The sequence below is a fragment of the Marmota flaviventris genome, chromosome 9, assembly GCF_047511675.1.
Source record: "Marmota flaviventris isolate mMarFla1 chromosome 9, mMarFla1.hap1, whole genome shotgun sequence".
Classification (NCBI taxonomy): domain Eukaryota; kingdom Metazoa; phylum Chordata; class Mammalia; order Rodentia; family Sciuridae; genus Marmota; species Marmota flaviventris.
The window spans coordinates 116,842,255-116,860,310 of record NC_092506.1 but is presented as its reverse complement, the minus strand read 5'-3'; the positions used below and the strand labels follow the sequence as shown (position 1 = coordinate 116,860,310).

The 18,056-nt window shown below is 35.4% G+C and overlaps 1 protein-coding gene across 3 annotated transcripts in view; it reads left to right on the top strand.

Annotated features, from left to right (window-relative positions):
* Nucleotides 1-18,056, top strand: part of Opcml (opioid binding protein/cell adhesion molecule like) — a 536,087-nt gene that overhangs the window by 413,779 nt on the left and 104,252 nt on the right. For all 3 annotated transcript variants that reach the window (XM_027945504.2, XM_027945503.2, XM_027945501.1), the window contains exon 3: nt 7,675-7,800. In XM_027945504.2, coding sequence (XP_027801305.1) covers nt 7,675-7,800 — 126 coding nt within the window. The remainder of the gene's footprint in view (nt 1-7,674; nt 7,801-18,056) is intronic.

The window sequence follows — 18,056 nt, the reverse complement described above, 5'->3', positions numbered from 1 at the left end:
TAAACTCACAGACTTCTAATTCTTTAACTTGTGTTATGCACCTCAGAGATGTTATCAGGTTAATGTAAGATAATGAAGTAAAAATAATTTATTGTATGTGAAGGGTTACTTATTGTATTGCTAAGAATGATGGATGTCTGGCCTCATTGGATGGGCAAGGCTGGTGCCTGGAGAACTGGCCGTCACCTCTGCAGTCTGCCTTATGTCAATTTTGCTTCTGTGCTCTCAGCTGAGGTGAGAAACAAGTTCCTGCTGAGCAGGACATTGTGCTGAAACCTTGTACCCTGTTCCCTCTGGGAAAACAGATAGGGAGAGCCAAGTGATTTCTCTACATGTGTGTGAGATGTGCCTGATGAATTTGATTAAGCTTTGTCAAAGAGGAGGACACCAGCAATTATTTTTCAAATACTGACTCAGTAGCCAGAGTATGTGTGTATGTGCTTGTGTGTGTGTGTACACACATATAAAGATAATGAAATTTCTGAATAGTAATACACATTAATTATATGCATATTATAATTATTATATGCATACTGTATAATTTGTAATATATATTATAATATTATAATTATATTATTAATACTCAATTATATAATATTATTTATAGAATTAACATATTTGCAAAATTATTTGAATAATTATACAAGTTGTATAATAAAATTATAATATTTGTATAATATACACATGTGTGTATAATTTATACATAAATTATATAAATATGCATTACATGATTGTAATTATAGATTGTATTACATAATTAAAACAATATATTATATATTACATATATTATATATATTATAGATAATGTATATTATATATATAATTTAATGTCATTAATTAAGTTTATTTATTTATTATATTTAATTTAACTTACCATAAGGAAATCTTCTCTTTCCTGCTCCCCAAGCCATCCATAACATAAAAGTAACTGAGATTTAGAAAATATTCCATTAGGCATAGATTAAGTCTTTTCTCTTATTCTAAATAGCATGAACAACATCAATAATGAGTATGTGAAAGAACAGTAACTGTTAACACTTATCCATGATACCTTATTAAATACTTATTTCTAGCCACTGTACTAGTGTATTGTATACGGTGACATTAGTTCTCTCAACAACTTGGAGAGAAGCCATGCACAGTGGTACATGCTTGTAATTCCAGCAGCTTGGGAGGCTGGAGCAGGAGGATTGGGAGTTCAAAGCTAGCTTCAGCAATTTATCGAGGCACTAAGCAACTCAGTGAGACCCTGTCTCTAAATAAAATACAAAAAAAGGGATGGAGATGTGGCTCAGTGCTCAAGTGCCTCTGAGTTCAATCCTTGCTATTAAAAACAAAACAACAACAACAACAACAAAAAAAAAAAAACTGGAGAGATAAAAATTTTGTCCTTATTTTACAGATGAGAATTCAGGGGCCCTGTTAGATTAAGTAAAACCTATCCCAGGTTATTCAGGTCTATTGGGTTCCAGAATCTGGTACATGGCCTCTCTTATGATTTTTCCATCTCACCATATCAACTGTGTGCAGGGTGGGGACTCACTTGTCAAAGTCACACAGTTCAATTCTCAATTAGCTTTGCACACAAAAAATGATTTGCCTTCAGGAAAGTCTTTTCTAATTCAAGCTTGCTCTTACAAGTACATATTAATTTGCATAGCACAGTATATATACTAGGTATTTATTTATTCAAAAAAAATTTATTTTTATTATGCACTGACCATATTTCTAAGTACTGGGACTATAAATGGCTTATGCAGCCTTAAGTTTAGTGGGCCAGAGAAACAAGGAAAAAAAAGTCATAACAATGAATACAAAAGCACAAAGCATTATAAGTATTCTACAGAAAAATGGAAAGTTTAAGCTGAGAATGTAGCAAGAGGACTTGACTTAGATATGGCAGGCATGGTGGGGGGAGCTGGGACCATTATCAAAGATTTCTGAGAAAGTAACCTAAATCCAGAAGAAAAAAATCATGTAAGTAAGCATGTAAGAGCGCTGAGTATTTCCATCCTAGAAATTGACATTTGCCCTTCCTCTCCCTGAAACTCTTGATGTGGTACTCAATTAAAATCCTGTGCACACATACATTACACCTAGGGAAGGAAGGATGCTAGTACATGTCAGGAATTGGCTTACAAGGATAAAGATAACAGACCCATCCTTGAAAAGGCTCACTTGCAAAGATAATGATATAATGAGGGCATGGTTGAGAATGCCTTTGGAAGAGAAGGTAGAGCAACTAAGGCATTGTGAAGGAGCTAAGTACTGAAGTATCCGTGGTTCATAGGAAATAGAAGTGGAGATATGTTCTCCAAACAAAAGGAGTTGTGTATGTGAAGGCACAGAAAAGATCACTTGAGAATGGCTGTACGGTCTCTATTAGCCCTGGAGACACCTGCCAGAGAAGGGCTAGCAGTTAGGCTTTGGCCAGACTGTAAAAGGTCTTATAAATCCTGCCAAGAAGTTTGTCCTTTACATGTTTACCAAAGAGCAGATGTGGAAGGTTTTAGGTAGAAACAAGACATTTACAGGTGTTAAGTGTGTGGGATTTGGCTTATAAGGTGGTGCTAGAAAATGATCACATTTTGGTAACATTCCAAACATGAGACAATTGTCTTTTCTACTCATTTTCAATCAATAGCAATGAGGTTGGAGAAGAAGGGTCAAGCTTGAGAATGTGTTTAGGGTACTTAAAGAGTCTTTGAATATACTATAAATAGAAAGAATGCATACATATTTCATGGTGACCCAGACCCCAAAGACACCTTCACAAATCTGCCCCTTTCCTTAAAATACTCGATTATAATCTGGTAATGGATTGTCTGCCTATACATCTATCATCTATCTAAGATGACCACATTTGAAGTCCCATAGTAGTTCATTGAGCTGAATACATAGCCTGTGCAAACGGCCTGTTATAACCCATCACCCAGTAAAAAGATAATCAGAAGCCTACACTATCAACAGAGGAGCCAAATGTCTTCTTGTACAATAGGATCCTCTTGTTACAATCACTCCTTAGACTTTACATTTTCTTTCAGAATGCTTATACAGCTTTGGCTTTTGTATTCATTTTTATGACTTTTTTTCCCCCTCATCTCTCAGGCCCACTAAATGTTGGACTTTATAAATCACTTATAGTCCCCTTACTTAAAACTATGGCTGACCCATAATAAAGATTTGTTGCATAAGTAAATATCTAATATGTATGTTGTTACACAAATTACTGTGTATGTCTAAGAATATATATATATATATACACTTACACACACACATATATATTCATATATACACACACACACACAAACAGAGACACGTGTGTGTGTATGTGTGTGTGTGTGTGTATGTGTGTATTAAAGCCAAAAAATTGTTCCTGAAGGTAAATAACTTTTGGGGCATGATTTAAAAACACACTGTTATTTGTAATCCTTTAGTTAGGCTCCTCAGGTCCTAAGATTTCATTTTCTTTGAGTAATCTAGGCATTTAAAGTAAGATTGTTATTCATTCTTTGTGTTTATTTGTATATTTATAAGCACTAGCGTGATATATAGACTCATTTGCCACAGATGCTCATCTGCATTGAACGATGATCTCTTGCCAAAATATGGAGATTCATTTAAAGCCATCCTCAAGTGATCTTTTCTGCAAAAAGTTATCATGAAAGCAAGAGTAAGTCTTAATAGTATTGCCAAGTTTGCTTCAGATTTAAATTAGCATTATTGAATACCTCCCTTGGCAAAAAATGCACAGGGCCTTGGAGAAACAAGAATGGTTAAGAGGGATCCCTGTTGTCAACGGAGGTGAGTGGGGAAGCAGACTTGAATGAGAGGACTTTGTTTATTGTGGCAAGTGCTCTGAAAGAAGACGCTCTGGGATGACTAGGAAGCCAAGGAAACAATATGCAAAAGCGAATGAATATAAATATTGTGTTTGGGGGATTGAAAAGAGATTAAATCAAAAGGCACTATAATATGTGCTCTGCCATTTATGAATTCTGTAATTGTGGACAATTTACTTAGTTCCCCCTGTGCCTCAGTTTCTTTATTTTAATGGAATATTTATTCAATTTATCTCCTAATTTTAAGGAATCTGTGAGATAATGCATGTGCAAGACAGTTTACAATCAAAGCTACCTACTAACATTGGTTGCTGAGAATACCATAATTGAAAATAAAAAGTATTTCCTTCTTCCCAATTCACTTTCTGAGAGCTGGGGGGATTGCTAGCTCAATGGTAAGAATACTTGTCTGGTATGCTCAAGACCCTGTGTTGGATCCTCAGCACTGCATTAATAAAAATAAAAATAAACAAAGCCAAACCACGTTCTCCACTTGGCTACTCACACCTTTGAAATTACTTGTTCCTTTGATAAATGACAGACCATTATCCAGTTGCAGAAAAGGAGAGATAGAACTGTGGACTTAGTGGGACTGTCTGGCTTGCCACTGGCAATCCCACTTCAGGAAACTTTCCTAATGGGTAACATTGACTGAGCTCCAGGAGAATGAGGAGATCGTGATGAACATCTATGGAATTTTACAAATATCTTTTCATCCAGCCCTCAAACCATCCAATGAGATACAATGTCCATGGAAATAATGGCTCTGAGGTGAGGCACTGTGCTTGAGCACTGCATTCCACAGCACCATGGCAGCAATGTATTAAATCCTGGCTCACCACCATGACTGTGCTTCCTCACGCTGTGTCTAGCTTCCTTCTGGAGAGTCTCTAGGGTCTACAAAAGGGACTTTCAGATGGCCTAGTACTTCCAGCTAAAGTAGACATTATTTTGAGAATATTTTGGAAGTTGCACTGAAGTTGTTGCTTTACAGAAGTGAAAAAAAAAAGTATTGGCATTTCTAAGCCCAGAACTATTTTTTAACAAGTTAGAAAATACTGAAAAACAGGTAGAACCATTTTCTCAAGAGATTGCAGTGTAGTTAGAATGTACACTATTTTTTTCCCACTGTGTATTTCAGTAAAATATGTGCACTGAAATTTCAGGGCAATTCCTAATGCAGAAATAATACAAAATATGGCAGATTTATAAGCTAGGCAATTTTTATTTATTTGCTAATGTGGATTCCCTTAAGAGCTCAAATGTTCTGCTCATTACTTATGGCTTCTCCTTGAAAAGACTTACCTGTAAGGTCTCAGCCACATAAAACTTCAGGCTGCATAGTCGTCTGAATTGAGCATCAGCTATAATTCTCTTTTGTCACTGACTCAAGGTGGTTTATAATCTACTATTGCTTTACCTGTTTTATAATTAATAATTCATAATTAAAGTGCAGTACATACAAATCAGCATGACTGTAAGCCTTCTTTCTGTTGTGTTTCCTTTTATTTTGAAGATCGGAAAGAAAATTGGAAATAACATATTAGGTGTCTGAAATCTCCCATTCAAAGTTTTAACTACCCTAGTTTTTGGAATTCTGCTAAATCTGTTCTTTGAATCTTTAATTCAAAGAGGAATTAAGCATGCAATCTTTCCAGCCTCTGTGCCAGACACTGAGGAAATAGAGATGTGTGTGATCGCTGCTTGACCTCCACCACTTGCTCTCCTGGGAAAGAGACAGGCATGAAAACATTGCCTGTAATGCCACATGCTCAGTCTCCTTCCTGAATCAGGTTTGGACAAGATGCACCTGAATAGATGGTTTTGGGATGTGAGAAGAGTTTAGGGAAAACAGCAGAGGGGAGGTGACATTTGAATACCTTTATAAGAAAAGAAGGTATCTTAAAAGATACCTTTATAAGAAAAGAATCAACAAAGGAGGAGGAGGAGCAACACTATGGAAGCACCTATGCTTTTCTCATATTGCAGGTAGAGTGAAGATACACAGTGTGCTGTGTTAGAGGTAACTGTGCCTGGGGAGGAAGATTGGCAGTGGATTTGGGGTTAGAGTGCCCAGCCCTTTAGTCATGCAGAGGAGATTGTCTACATCTGGTTGGTCATGGTGAGCTGTAGGAGTACAAAGGAGAGTAGTTTGGTTAGATTATTGCCTGAAAAGATCACTCTAGCCTAGTAAGGAATAGATTAGAGGGACCAAAAACTGCAGAGACCAAATGGAAGATTTCAGATTGGAGGGTATTGCAGATGTCCTTGTGAAGATCAGTGAGAAATACAACCAGAACAATGGTGATGTGGAGTAAAAATTGAGAAGGAATCTAGGTTTTCTCCATAATGAGCTTTGAGTTGAATTGATAATCAAGGCTTGAGATAGGCAAGATAGGTAGTAAGATAAGGGATTGTGTATGTTCTGCAGTGCTAAAGATACAGAGAGATGGTATTGGCCCATGAGTGGAAAATGATATTTTTGAAAGATGTTATTGTTGCTGTCATCAACATCATCATCATCACCATCATCATCATCATCATCATCATCATCATTGTCCTATCAACTAACACTTATTGAGTGCTTCCTTTAAATCAGATACTCTATTATGTCATTATTTCATTTAAACCTCACAACTTTGTGAATTTAGTTGCTAGTGTCACCTGCAGTTCACAGGTGAGCACACCAAACTCAAAGAGTTAAAGGAGGGTTACTTATGAAGAAATACAGTAGATGAGGAGCTAAGCCAAGATTCAAATCTTGATGTAAATGGACCCAGAACCCTGGCCCTGACCACTAGAATACCATACCTTTAAAATACAGTTTAGTTCCATACTGATGATGGCTATACTTATTATTTTTTTAACTTTTTCATTAATAGGAAATCATTCTCACTCAGTAGAAATTTTACTTTGAATTTTGATTTTGGATATTTTCCCAGGTTAATGTTATACAGTATAAAACTCACTATGCTGGGCCGTGGCAGTGAGCCAAGCTCCAAATCAGCCATATGATCACAAGGGGAAACCACCTATACTCCACAATGTACTGGGTTATTAAACTATGATATTTGGGAGGTTAAGTATATTAAATGCATTTTAGACTTAGGTTATTTTGAAGTCACAATGTATTACTAGACATGACTCCATCCTAAGTTGAAGAGTGTCTGTACAATTTCATGTTGACAAAAGCAGCAGGGACATTAATGCTTGTTGGTTGAGTCCAGGGAGAAAGCCAAATAACTCTGAAAGAGTCTGAGAAAATTTCACTGAGTGTTTAAGGGTGTGTTTTAAGAGTGGTCAGAAATTTTTAGGTTAAGCAACAAGAAGAAGAAAATTCCAGGATGGACTATTCTTGTACAAGTTCAAAAATTTTTGAAAAGATCTGGAATGCTTAGGAAATCTTAACTATCTCAGTGTGTTTGATCTTTTTGGTAAGAGTTTTGAAAAGGTCTTTGGGGACTACTCATGGTTACTCACTTCAGCCATTGATTCCAATACAAGGAATGAGTATATGGATAGACTGGGCCCTTGGAAGACTTTGTATTTTTGCTTTGATTTTGCCTTAAGTCAATAGCAGTAATGTCCATGTCTTCATTTCCTCTGTTCCCTCACCATCAAACACAGAAGCCCCTGTCTCCTGTTTCAACCAAATAAAATACTGAGCTTTGCCTTTCAGGAGAACACCGTAAATGCTGTTGGTGGCCAAAATTTTATTTAACCAAGCAACATAAAATTTTTGTGAATGAGAACAATATTCATCATGATAACACATCTTTTAAGTGGAAAGAATAGTTCTCAGGTGTTTCTTCTCTTTTCTGTTTCTTTATAGTTCCTCCTCAGATCATGAACATATCCTCAGACATCACCGTGAATGAGGGAAGCAGCGTGACCCTGCTGTGTCTTGCTATTGGCAGACCAGAGCCAACTGTGACATGGAGACACCTATCAGTCAAGGGTAAGGTATTCATGTATGGAAAACATTCAGAGTTAGTGTATTTAAGTCTTGACTGTCACACACAACAGAACTCCAAGAATCAGAAAACAGCAATGTGTCTGTAATACAACAATGTAAAAATCAAACAGGAACTTCTATCAGCTTCTGAGTATTCCAGTCCAAAAGAATTTATAGAGGAAATTTACTGAATTATTTTCATAGCACTTTTTATAATATTAAAAGGTTTTTGTTTTCTAAACTATAAGGAACAAAATTTTATAAAAGTAAATTTCAGTGAAGATGTTAATTTCTTAATTGGAGGTAATATCTGCTTTCTTGCAGTAGAGTGGTAAGGTGATACATTGTCATTGGGAATGTTGGCATTATTGAGAATCCAAGAGGAAAGAGATTTCCTGCTTCAGAACTTTGTAAATATTAATCCAAAGCTACACCTGTCTTATCTGCACATAAACAGTCCACCTTGAGTAAAAAAGGACATTAGAAATAATATCAGAACTCTGCTGGGCACTCAAAAATTAGTATTAATACTTCATCTCCAATGTAGTGGGAAGGAACCAAAGGGGCATTGAGCCTTATCCTCTTGGAAGCTAAACTCACTCCAAATTGAACTTGAAAATGTGGGCACAAATTCATGTGGTATATTTGCATGACTATTAGAAACTATGATTAATTCTAGGAATTGTAACAGAAATAAGTACTGTCTTAGACATTAGAAAATTCAATATGAAACTCAGTGAATAGTGATTAGGAAAATGTGTGGAGTGTATCTTATGTGTGATTTAAAAGTAATATAGCTTTAAAATAAAACACAGGAGTAAATCTTAATAATCTTGAGAAAGACAAAGGTCTGCTATGATACAATAAACCCCAACAATGGGTAAAAAAAAAAACTCTGTATTAATTTTCTGGGACTGCCCTAACAAAATATCAAAAAACCATATGACTTACAGAATAGAAATTCATTTCCTCACATTTCAGGAGGTTGTACATCCAAGATCAAGGTGATGACAGGTTTGGCTCCTTTTTGATAGGTGAGAGGGAGAATCTCTTGTATGCTTTTTTCCCCCTGACTTCTGGTGATTGATGTAAATCTTTGACATTTCTTGATATTTAGTGGTATCATTTTGATTTCTCCCTTCATCTTTTCATGGAGTTCTTCCTGTGTTAAATTTTCCCTTAAAGTAGGGAAACACTAAAGGGGTAAGGGTAACACTGTATTAGGGCCCACACTAATGACCACATCTTAATTGATTATCTCTGTAAATAATCTGTTTCCAACAAGATCACATTCTGAGGTGCTGAAAATTAGAACTTCAAAGTGCTTTTTGAGGAGGATGCAATTCAACCCTTAACAGACTTCATCAAAATTAAAAACATCAATAAGAATAAATTAAAATTGAGTCAGGCTTAGAGAAGATATATGTTGTACACATGTCTGAGAAAAAAATTAAATCTAGTGTATATGAAGCATTCTTGCAAAATAACATCCCACTACAAAATAAACAAAAAACAATATGAATAAACAATTTCAAAAGAAAATCTATGACTAGCAAATAAGCATATAAGAACATACTCAACATCATTAATGTTGAAATGAAAATTAAACTACAGTGAGATTCCATTGCTCAACCTTTGGAAAGACCAAAATTAAAAAGACTGATGATATCAAGTGTTGGTGAAGATAACTATTGAAGCTCATGTCCATCCACTCTGGGACTGTAAAATGGTGTAAGCACCATGACAAACAATTTGACATTTGTTATAAAGTTAAAACATACACTTAAAGTATGACCTGACAATTCTATTCCTAGATATTAACTCAAAATACATCAAAACCATACATCCACAAAAGTACATTGCACACAATGTTTATAATAGCTCTCTTTTCCTCCAAGTAGAAATAACCCAACTAAGCACTAATAGGCACATAGATAATTTAGGATATATTCAAACAATAGACCACCCCTCATTAATTAGATGAAACAAACCACTGATACACATAACAAAATGGCCAAGGAAAAGAAGCTAAGCATAAAGTCCTGCATACAACATGTTTTCATTTACATGAAGTTCTAGAACAGGCATAGCTAGCCTATAGATGGTATGCCAGTGGTTGCTTAGGGTAGGACTTTGGGGAGAATGAACAGAAAAGGGGTACAAAGAATTTTGGGAATTTTGGAAAAATTCTATATCTTGAATGAAATGGTGGTTACATTGGTATTGAAATTAGTTCAAACTACTACAACCATATGCTAAAAATAAGTGTGTTATACTGTGTGTAAATTAAAATTCAAGGCATTTTGAAAGATAAATATAGACACATAGGAAAAAATGACGTGATTTTCTTTCCCTAATTTGGAACATCAGTATATCAATGGCACCAAATAAGGGACTGGATTTATCACTAGGAGCACTACTTAAGCATTGCTGTTTTCTTGCACAGAAATTCAGAACTTGTATTTCTTTCCCTGTCTTATTATTAGGGAAAGATAATGCTAATAAATCTAGTTAACAATCTTTATATAAAGACCTCAGGTATTGAAACCCAAAATGTCAATATTATAAAGAAATATTAACAAGAATTTTAAAATATATGTGAAGGACATCACAAAGATCACCTTTAATACAAATATAGCAATAGTATATGTTCCAAAAGATAAGGGCACCAGGAGCTTTTGTTGTAAAGTCAGGGAAAATTTTTGAATTTATGCTATACAAAAAATTGTCTAACCATCAGAACACTTTTTATGTATTTAGTAAAGTAAAATATATTTGTGAATGCTTGCAGTATCAGAATGTACTTATTTGATCCTAAATATATAGTTCTCTAAGCCTAGAAATATTTTAAAAGGCATTTGGATTTAGTATAAGTCTTTCTAAGCAATTCTTTCTAATGGTACAATTTCCTTTTTAAAAGAAAGGAGATTCATTCAAATATTCCCAATCTATATATAATGTAATAGCTGCAATTTGGCCTCAAAAAAGCACAGCAAAGTCTAAATTTAAAGGATCTTCTCCTCTTTAAATCTCAGGGATGGCAGTGCTTCACTCTGAGGTGGCGTTGTCTTGTCATCTAGGCCTTCACTTCCCTATCTGTCATTTCTATTATTGTCTTTCCCCTCCCTGCTTTCAATACCATTTAAACATTTCTACTCAAAGCATTGTTTCCAAAGTTTGAATAGATTAGGAACCTGGAGAGTTTGCAAATTTAAAATTTGCATATACCAAGTAACTTCCAATATTTAAAAAAAAAATGTTTTAGAAGAATGCTCCATCTACTTGGACATAGGGAGTTGACTTAAAGGTTTAGAGGAACATCCAATAAAACTTGAACATCAAGCAGCATTTTTATAAAAAGTTGCTGGTTAGTTCTGCATGGAATAATAAGAAATAAAGGTTGCAATGACATTTCCTTTGAAATTCCAATAGGATTACATGTAAGGATTTAACTCACTGGACAGCTATGATCCCAAAAATGTTAATACATGGCTTAAATTTGTAGCTCTATAAAATGGGAATGAATAAATATCTTTTTTCATTTAGGAACAAATATTTTAATCGAACAATGACTAAATGTTAAAAAGAATGTTCATGTTAATGGTTTAAAATGACTGTCTATGTTTGTGCTACCAATTCATAGGAATTATAGGAAGAGGTAAAAATAAACCCATTATTACACTAGAGAATAATAATGGTAGTTTGGTGGGTCCAAAATCATGATGAATGTCATAAATATAAAAAGTTGATAAATATAACGAAGAGAAGTACAACTCAAAATATAGGGATATGATCTCAAAATGATAGGTGTTTGAAAAATGAAGGGGTTCAGGTAAGGGGCACTGATAAATGCATAAAACTGATTGGGGATGAGGGGAGGCAAAGAAGGGAGCTCTGGTTGCCAATTACCAGTTCTCATGGTGCCAGTATTTCCATCTCTGCCACTCTCCTCGAGCCTCTTTGAAGTGGCTTTGCTTTTCAGGTTTGTTTTCTCATAACAACAAAAAAACATCACCAACAAGTCTTTCTTACAAAAGCAATGAAGAATCACAAGGATTCCAGATGTGGGTCTAAAAGCCTTCCAGCTTCTCTGATTTCTAGACTGAGTAGGCAGCTGGAAACCTCTGGACTACCTGTTTCCTTTGCAATATTTCAATATGCCAGGGTTCTCAGAAATGACCTTTCCAGAAGTGGTGACATGGAACTCGCTTCTCAGGAAAGCTGGAAAGTTTACAGGATCATGATGAAATGTTGTGAACATATTTTTAAAAAGTACTCTATAAATATGTGTTTGGGTTTTGTTATTGACATGCAAACCACAGAGCAACTGATCATATATCTATTATTTTTCTTTAAATATAAAAAGCTATACTTAATTTTTTTAAATAGTAGATAATGGCGTAATTAAAAACATATATTCATATGGATTTGCCATAGAACATGGCACTTAAAAGACTTCCCACATCTAGAAATATGAACCAAATGACCCAAAGCTCAAGAAACAAGGGCAATGAGAAAATCACAGGCTGCTGTCTCTAAGGGATTTCCACAGGATAGGGTAGGCAGGTTTCAAATAGGGTAGGTGACGGGGTTAGCCAGTGGCCAGTGTGTCTGGTATTTATTGTGAATCTACCAAGTTTCAAGAATTATTTTCAGTTCTGTTTCTGAAGAACAGGAGAAAGGGAGCCAGATCATCATGAGTTTGGGGCACAGGAGTAATGTGAAAACAAGAGTGCTGCCTGGGAGTGGTGGAGGAGGCACAGGAAACTGCCACTGTTCTAAGACAGCAGCTTTCCCTCTAAGCCAGTGATCACTCTAATGCCTTATGCACCTGGCCCCATTTCTGATGGCATATTTGGGAAGGCCAGATGTTTGGGAAACATAATAAAGTCTTCTTTTCTTTCTTCCCTCCACTGAGATTTTAAGATGACAGCCATTCACCTGTGAGTGAGTTGCTCCTACAATCTACCCATACACAGTAATACCTCAGGGAGCAAGTGAGTGAATTATTTTGCAGAGGTGAATTTTCTAGGTAACTGAAGCTGATGCCTGTATGCATTGACTTGAGTCACTTTTAATGGAAGCACTTTAAAAATGAACCATGTTATCTTCTCTTTTCCTTCAGTCTAGTGAATGCCATCTAACCTCATCTTTATATTGTAATATTAACATTATACACATCAATTGTACCTCAGCATTTGGAGACTGGGATGACTAGAAATATAGCCATTAGAAGTTGTTCTGTTTGGTATAGTTTCTCTATTTTTTATTTCTTCCCTCCAGTCAGACTATTAACACATTTTCTCCCATTATCCCAAGTGCGGAACACCTCTAAAAATGTAAATATGGTATATAATGTATAATTATACTATATGTTATATAATTATATTATATTAATTATATTTTATAATATGTCTCATAATATAACACAATTATATTATATATATTACATTATGCATTATATAATGATATGTAATACAATAATATCCAATTATATTATAAAATATATTAATTATAATCATATAAAATAATTATATAATAATATTAATCATGATTAATAATACAATTATACACACACACACACACACACACATATATATATATATATATATATATATGTGTGTGTGTGTGTGTGTGTGTGTTCTAGATTATGATTTCCAACCTATTTTAATGCAACTTTGTCAATTTCATTGACATATTGGCAGAACTGAAAACTTGGGTCTTAATGTGTTGTTAATTTTTCTGAAGTTAGTGTATCTGCAGTTTTAAAATCACATTTCTCCTGATTATTTGCTTCTAATGTACTATGATAAAGAATCCATATAACTAAATTGATTAATCCTGGGTAAAAACTAGTGGTGGGAGAGGACCTCTGAGGAAAGGGTATCATGACTGTGATGAAAGGGTCTGATGATAGCTGTCTGGGAAGTAATGGCTGGCATTGTTTTAGATGTGTGAGGTTGCCAGAAGTCTTCCATAGTATCCTCCATAGTTCTGACCTGTTTGGCCAATTCTAACTTCTATTCTTCACCCTGCCAAATGTTAAGGTTAAGAAATGCATTGATCCATGACTGTTTATACTATAGCTTTTATATATTTGTTACTGTACAAATTCCTGAGAAAAAGTCTTAAACAAATGGTCAAGTCCTTGACAGTCCAAATAAAAGAAGCACTAACCTGCACATATTGTTAGGTGTCAGTCCCTTCAGATGGGTAGTGTTAGATCGTAAGTTGAATACAGACTTCAAAGTCTTACAGACCTGAACTTGAAATCCGGGCTAAGTTATTAAGAAGTCAAGTGACTTTAGAAACATTACTTCATCTCCATTATCTTCAATTCCTATGACTGTGACATGGAACTCTATGTCGACTACATCAGATTTTATTTTAGGGATGAAAATAGAAGACAAATTGAAAACATGTAATAGTGTTGAATGCATATTAAATGCATTCCTCCTAAATTACAGTTGTGCCATGTTTGTCTTCCAATGCATTCTCCGAAACACTACTTATGATGGTATTATGATGAATGCTTCTACTGTGTGCCAAATACTCTTCTGTACACTTTATGTTTTAACTTCTTTAATGGCCCAGCAACCCTGAGAGAAAAGTGCTCATATCTACTATTATTCTACTTCTGCCTTCCTGTCTTAATTCTTGGTACTCCTGGATTATTCATTCAGTGATTCAGTGTTTCATTCATCTGCCTAAAAGTCAGGAGTAATACATCTGTTTTATTTGTGACATCCACAATTGGAAACAACCTAAAAGTTATTCATTGGGTGAGTGGTTAAACAAGATATGGTACAAATATATCATGGTATACTATGGATCAATAAAAAGGAATGAACTGTTTAATATACTCAGCAACATGGATGAAATTGAAGGGCATTATGCTGAATAAAAAGAGTCCATATCAATTGAAACTTTATAGTAAAACACTGTATGATTTCACTTCCTTAGCTATTGTGTGATGGAAAGATTTTAATATGCACAAAAGGCCTATGATTGACAGAATTTAGGGCACAGGAAGGAGAAACCCACAGGAGGGAGTTGGTGCTAGAACAGCATAATATATTAATTGCTGTTTTAAGTGTATGAATCCACATGTGTGATGAAATGTCACAGAACCATACACAAATACATGAAAAAACAGTACATGCAAAACCTGGTTAAATCCAAATAAGCTCCACAGAGTAGTTATAGTACATATGCATGTATGTGAATATTTGATATGTGTGTGTGTGTGTGTGTGTATACATTCAATCACATAAAAGGTCACCGATAGAGGAGCTGACTGATAAGTACATGATACCTGTCTACTATTTTTACAATTTCTTCTAAATCACTGATTATTTCAAAATAATACAACTATAAGTAAAACTAATATATAGTTTTCTATTTTTAACCTATTTGTGCATATGCTTCTATAGAATTTGTAATTTATAACTATTTTATATGCATCATCTCAAACAATTTTATAGCAGTTATCTAAAATAAGTCAGAGAAGGAATAGTCTGCCTGTTTCATGGGTAAGGAAACAGATGGAAAGGTTAAGTAATGATAAATGACTCACAGCTAACTAAAATTGTAGATCTATGAAAAGAACCTAGTTCCTGATTGTCAAATCTGGAGCTTTTTAATTCTCTACAAATATGGCTCCCATGAATTAAGGTTGCAACAAGTGCAATGTAAAATGATGTGGGTTTTTTTTTTATCAAATTCTTTTTGTTATCTGGGACACCCAAAGGTGCTCACTAACTTAAAGCATCATCCACACTCTCACATATTCCTTTCTTACTCCCCACCAACTTTCCTCTGTCTAGGCACTTTCTATCGCCACGCAGTATTGCTCTAACAAAAGCACAGCCTCTGAATCAAAACCACATTCATGCCATTGTCTGCTGTAGGTCCCCATTGTTCCTCTGCTTCAATTAAAATAAGCCTGCTGAGACCTACCAACCTCATTTCTCTTCTGAGCCATCCCAGGTACAAGTTTCAGCCACTAATAGGAATTGCCTATTAGTTGACCTGCCGCATCATCCAGTCTTGCTACTACTTCTTTGTCTCTGCAAGGCAGCCAGGATCCTTGTTTCTAATCTGAAGCCATGTTTAGAGCCTAATTAATCCCTACAGTGTGAGAAAGAGGTGTCTGAGATGAGAAATCAAGGTTATACATATCTTGCTCAGTGGAACAGTTATGGGCAAACAAGCTGTTCCTCTCACATTTTTGCAAAGCAAATTTATGTTCACTAACTTTGGTTCTTGTTGTAAATGAGAAGTGTATGAAGGTCTAGCAATGCGCTTTTCACCATATGGGTGCCCATATGTTTTCCCCCTTTGCTTGCGTACATTTTCGCTTTGGCATGCACATATGCCTGTATTTTTGCAACTTAACAATATTAAAACTAATCCCATTTATGCTCCTTTTGGGTGATTTGATTGAGTCATAAATTCCTGAGAATCTCTTCCTTGGGAGGCTGCAGTTCTTTTGTGTGAGCAGGGGGAGGGTAGAGCAAGCTATTCTGGCAAACAGATGCAGTTAGCCAGTGTCACTCATGGTACCCTTGATGCCCCAACCCATGCTCTGGAGTGGGATCTTAACCATTGAAGAAGGAGAAATGTGGATTTATAATGAGATTAGTGGTGACCCCTTATCTGCCTGCCTAGGGGGAAAAGCCCTAGGCCAGGTGAATTAACTCACCTCGAAGCAAACAACTATGATGTCTTTAGATGTGGTTCTTGACATGTGAGCATACTTCATAATTTTACTTAATATTTCCCATACTGAATTGAGAAACTACGTATGTGGAAATGAACTGCATTTATTAGAATGATGCTTAGCTTCTTCCCTAGACCTTTTAGAAAATAAATATAAGAATGGATATTAACATGTATAGGGAAAAATTCAACTAACTCAAATATAAAATTGGAATTGAAAACTTTTTGTTCATTTTTATAAAGACTTCTCTGTCTTTGTTTCTTATCCATGCATTCCTGCATTCATTGTACACATTAAGAATATCCACTTTTGCCTCTTAGTAATAATAGTGTTGATATAGGCAAGATAGATGGCATTCCTGCCCTTATGGAGCTTATGATATAGAGCAGGAGATAATCATTCATAATTTAATTAAGAATATCTAATTTCAATGTATGTTGACTCCTGTGAGGATGAGTAACAGGGATATATGACCCAGTCTAAGGTAAAGTTTGACTGCACTAAAATTTGACTGCATTCAAAGATTATGGAAGTCAACTACAAGAGGGACAGAGATCTTGGCATATGGAGGGGCTTGCTGAGTAAAATGGTTTCAGGTGAGAAACAGCATGTCCAAATGTCCTGAGGGGAAAGGTAGCTGGCCTCCTAACAAACAGAGCTTATACTTGAATGCAGAGAAAGCAGGAGAAACAATGATCTGAGTTGGGGTAATGGGGGACCAGATCATACAGAGCCCATGAAGATTCTGGTCTTTATTCCTAGAGCACTAGAAAAATACAAAAAAGTTTTAAGTAAGAGAGCTTGGAAACAAGATGTTCTTGTGGCTAGATTTAACTAGGAATGGCTCATTTCTGATCTATTCATTTTCTATGTAAATCTGGCAATCGACTAAACCTCTGTCTCCATTCCCCCGCCTATTAACCAGAAAGGAATTAGTAATAATACTTTCTCTTTACGGAAGAAGGAAGAATGGAATCTGATGGTATCTACTCCAAATACTTTTCAGATTATAATATAAAAATGGATATTAACGTGTATCATAGCAAGTGTAAAATTGGAATTGGAAAGGCATCCAGTGCTGCCTGGCGTCTGTTGCAAAGCCTTCTCTATGCAATTGCTATATCAAATTATGCTATTGAAATCAGTTGGACACTGATAAAATTGAGACCAGCTTTACAAGTACTGTAGATCTAATTGGCCTCAGCAGTGGGTCCACAGTGACTCTTGCTGCTGAACAAAAATTGTGGGCTTCAATAGAAAATAATAAGCAGGCTGGCTCCACACTAGCATCCTGCAGCCACCTCTGGAGATAATGCACTTTAATTTAGACACTGAGCTCCTTCATTTGGCCAGAGGTTGATGGAACCTCAGAAAGGTTTGTTTTCTTCTTCCCTCCTGAATGAGTACCCTTGAGAATATATTTAAAAGACCTTCAGGTCCAGCTCCGTCCACCTGCCATCCTTGGTGTTCCTTTTGCACACGCATTTTTTTTTTTAATTTTTTATTGTTGGCTGTTCAAAACATTACATAGTTCTTG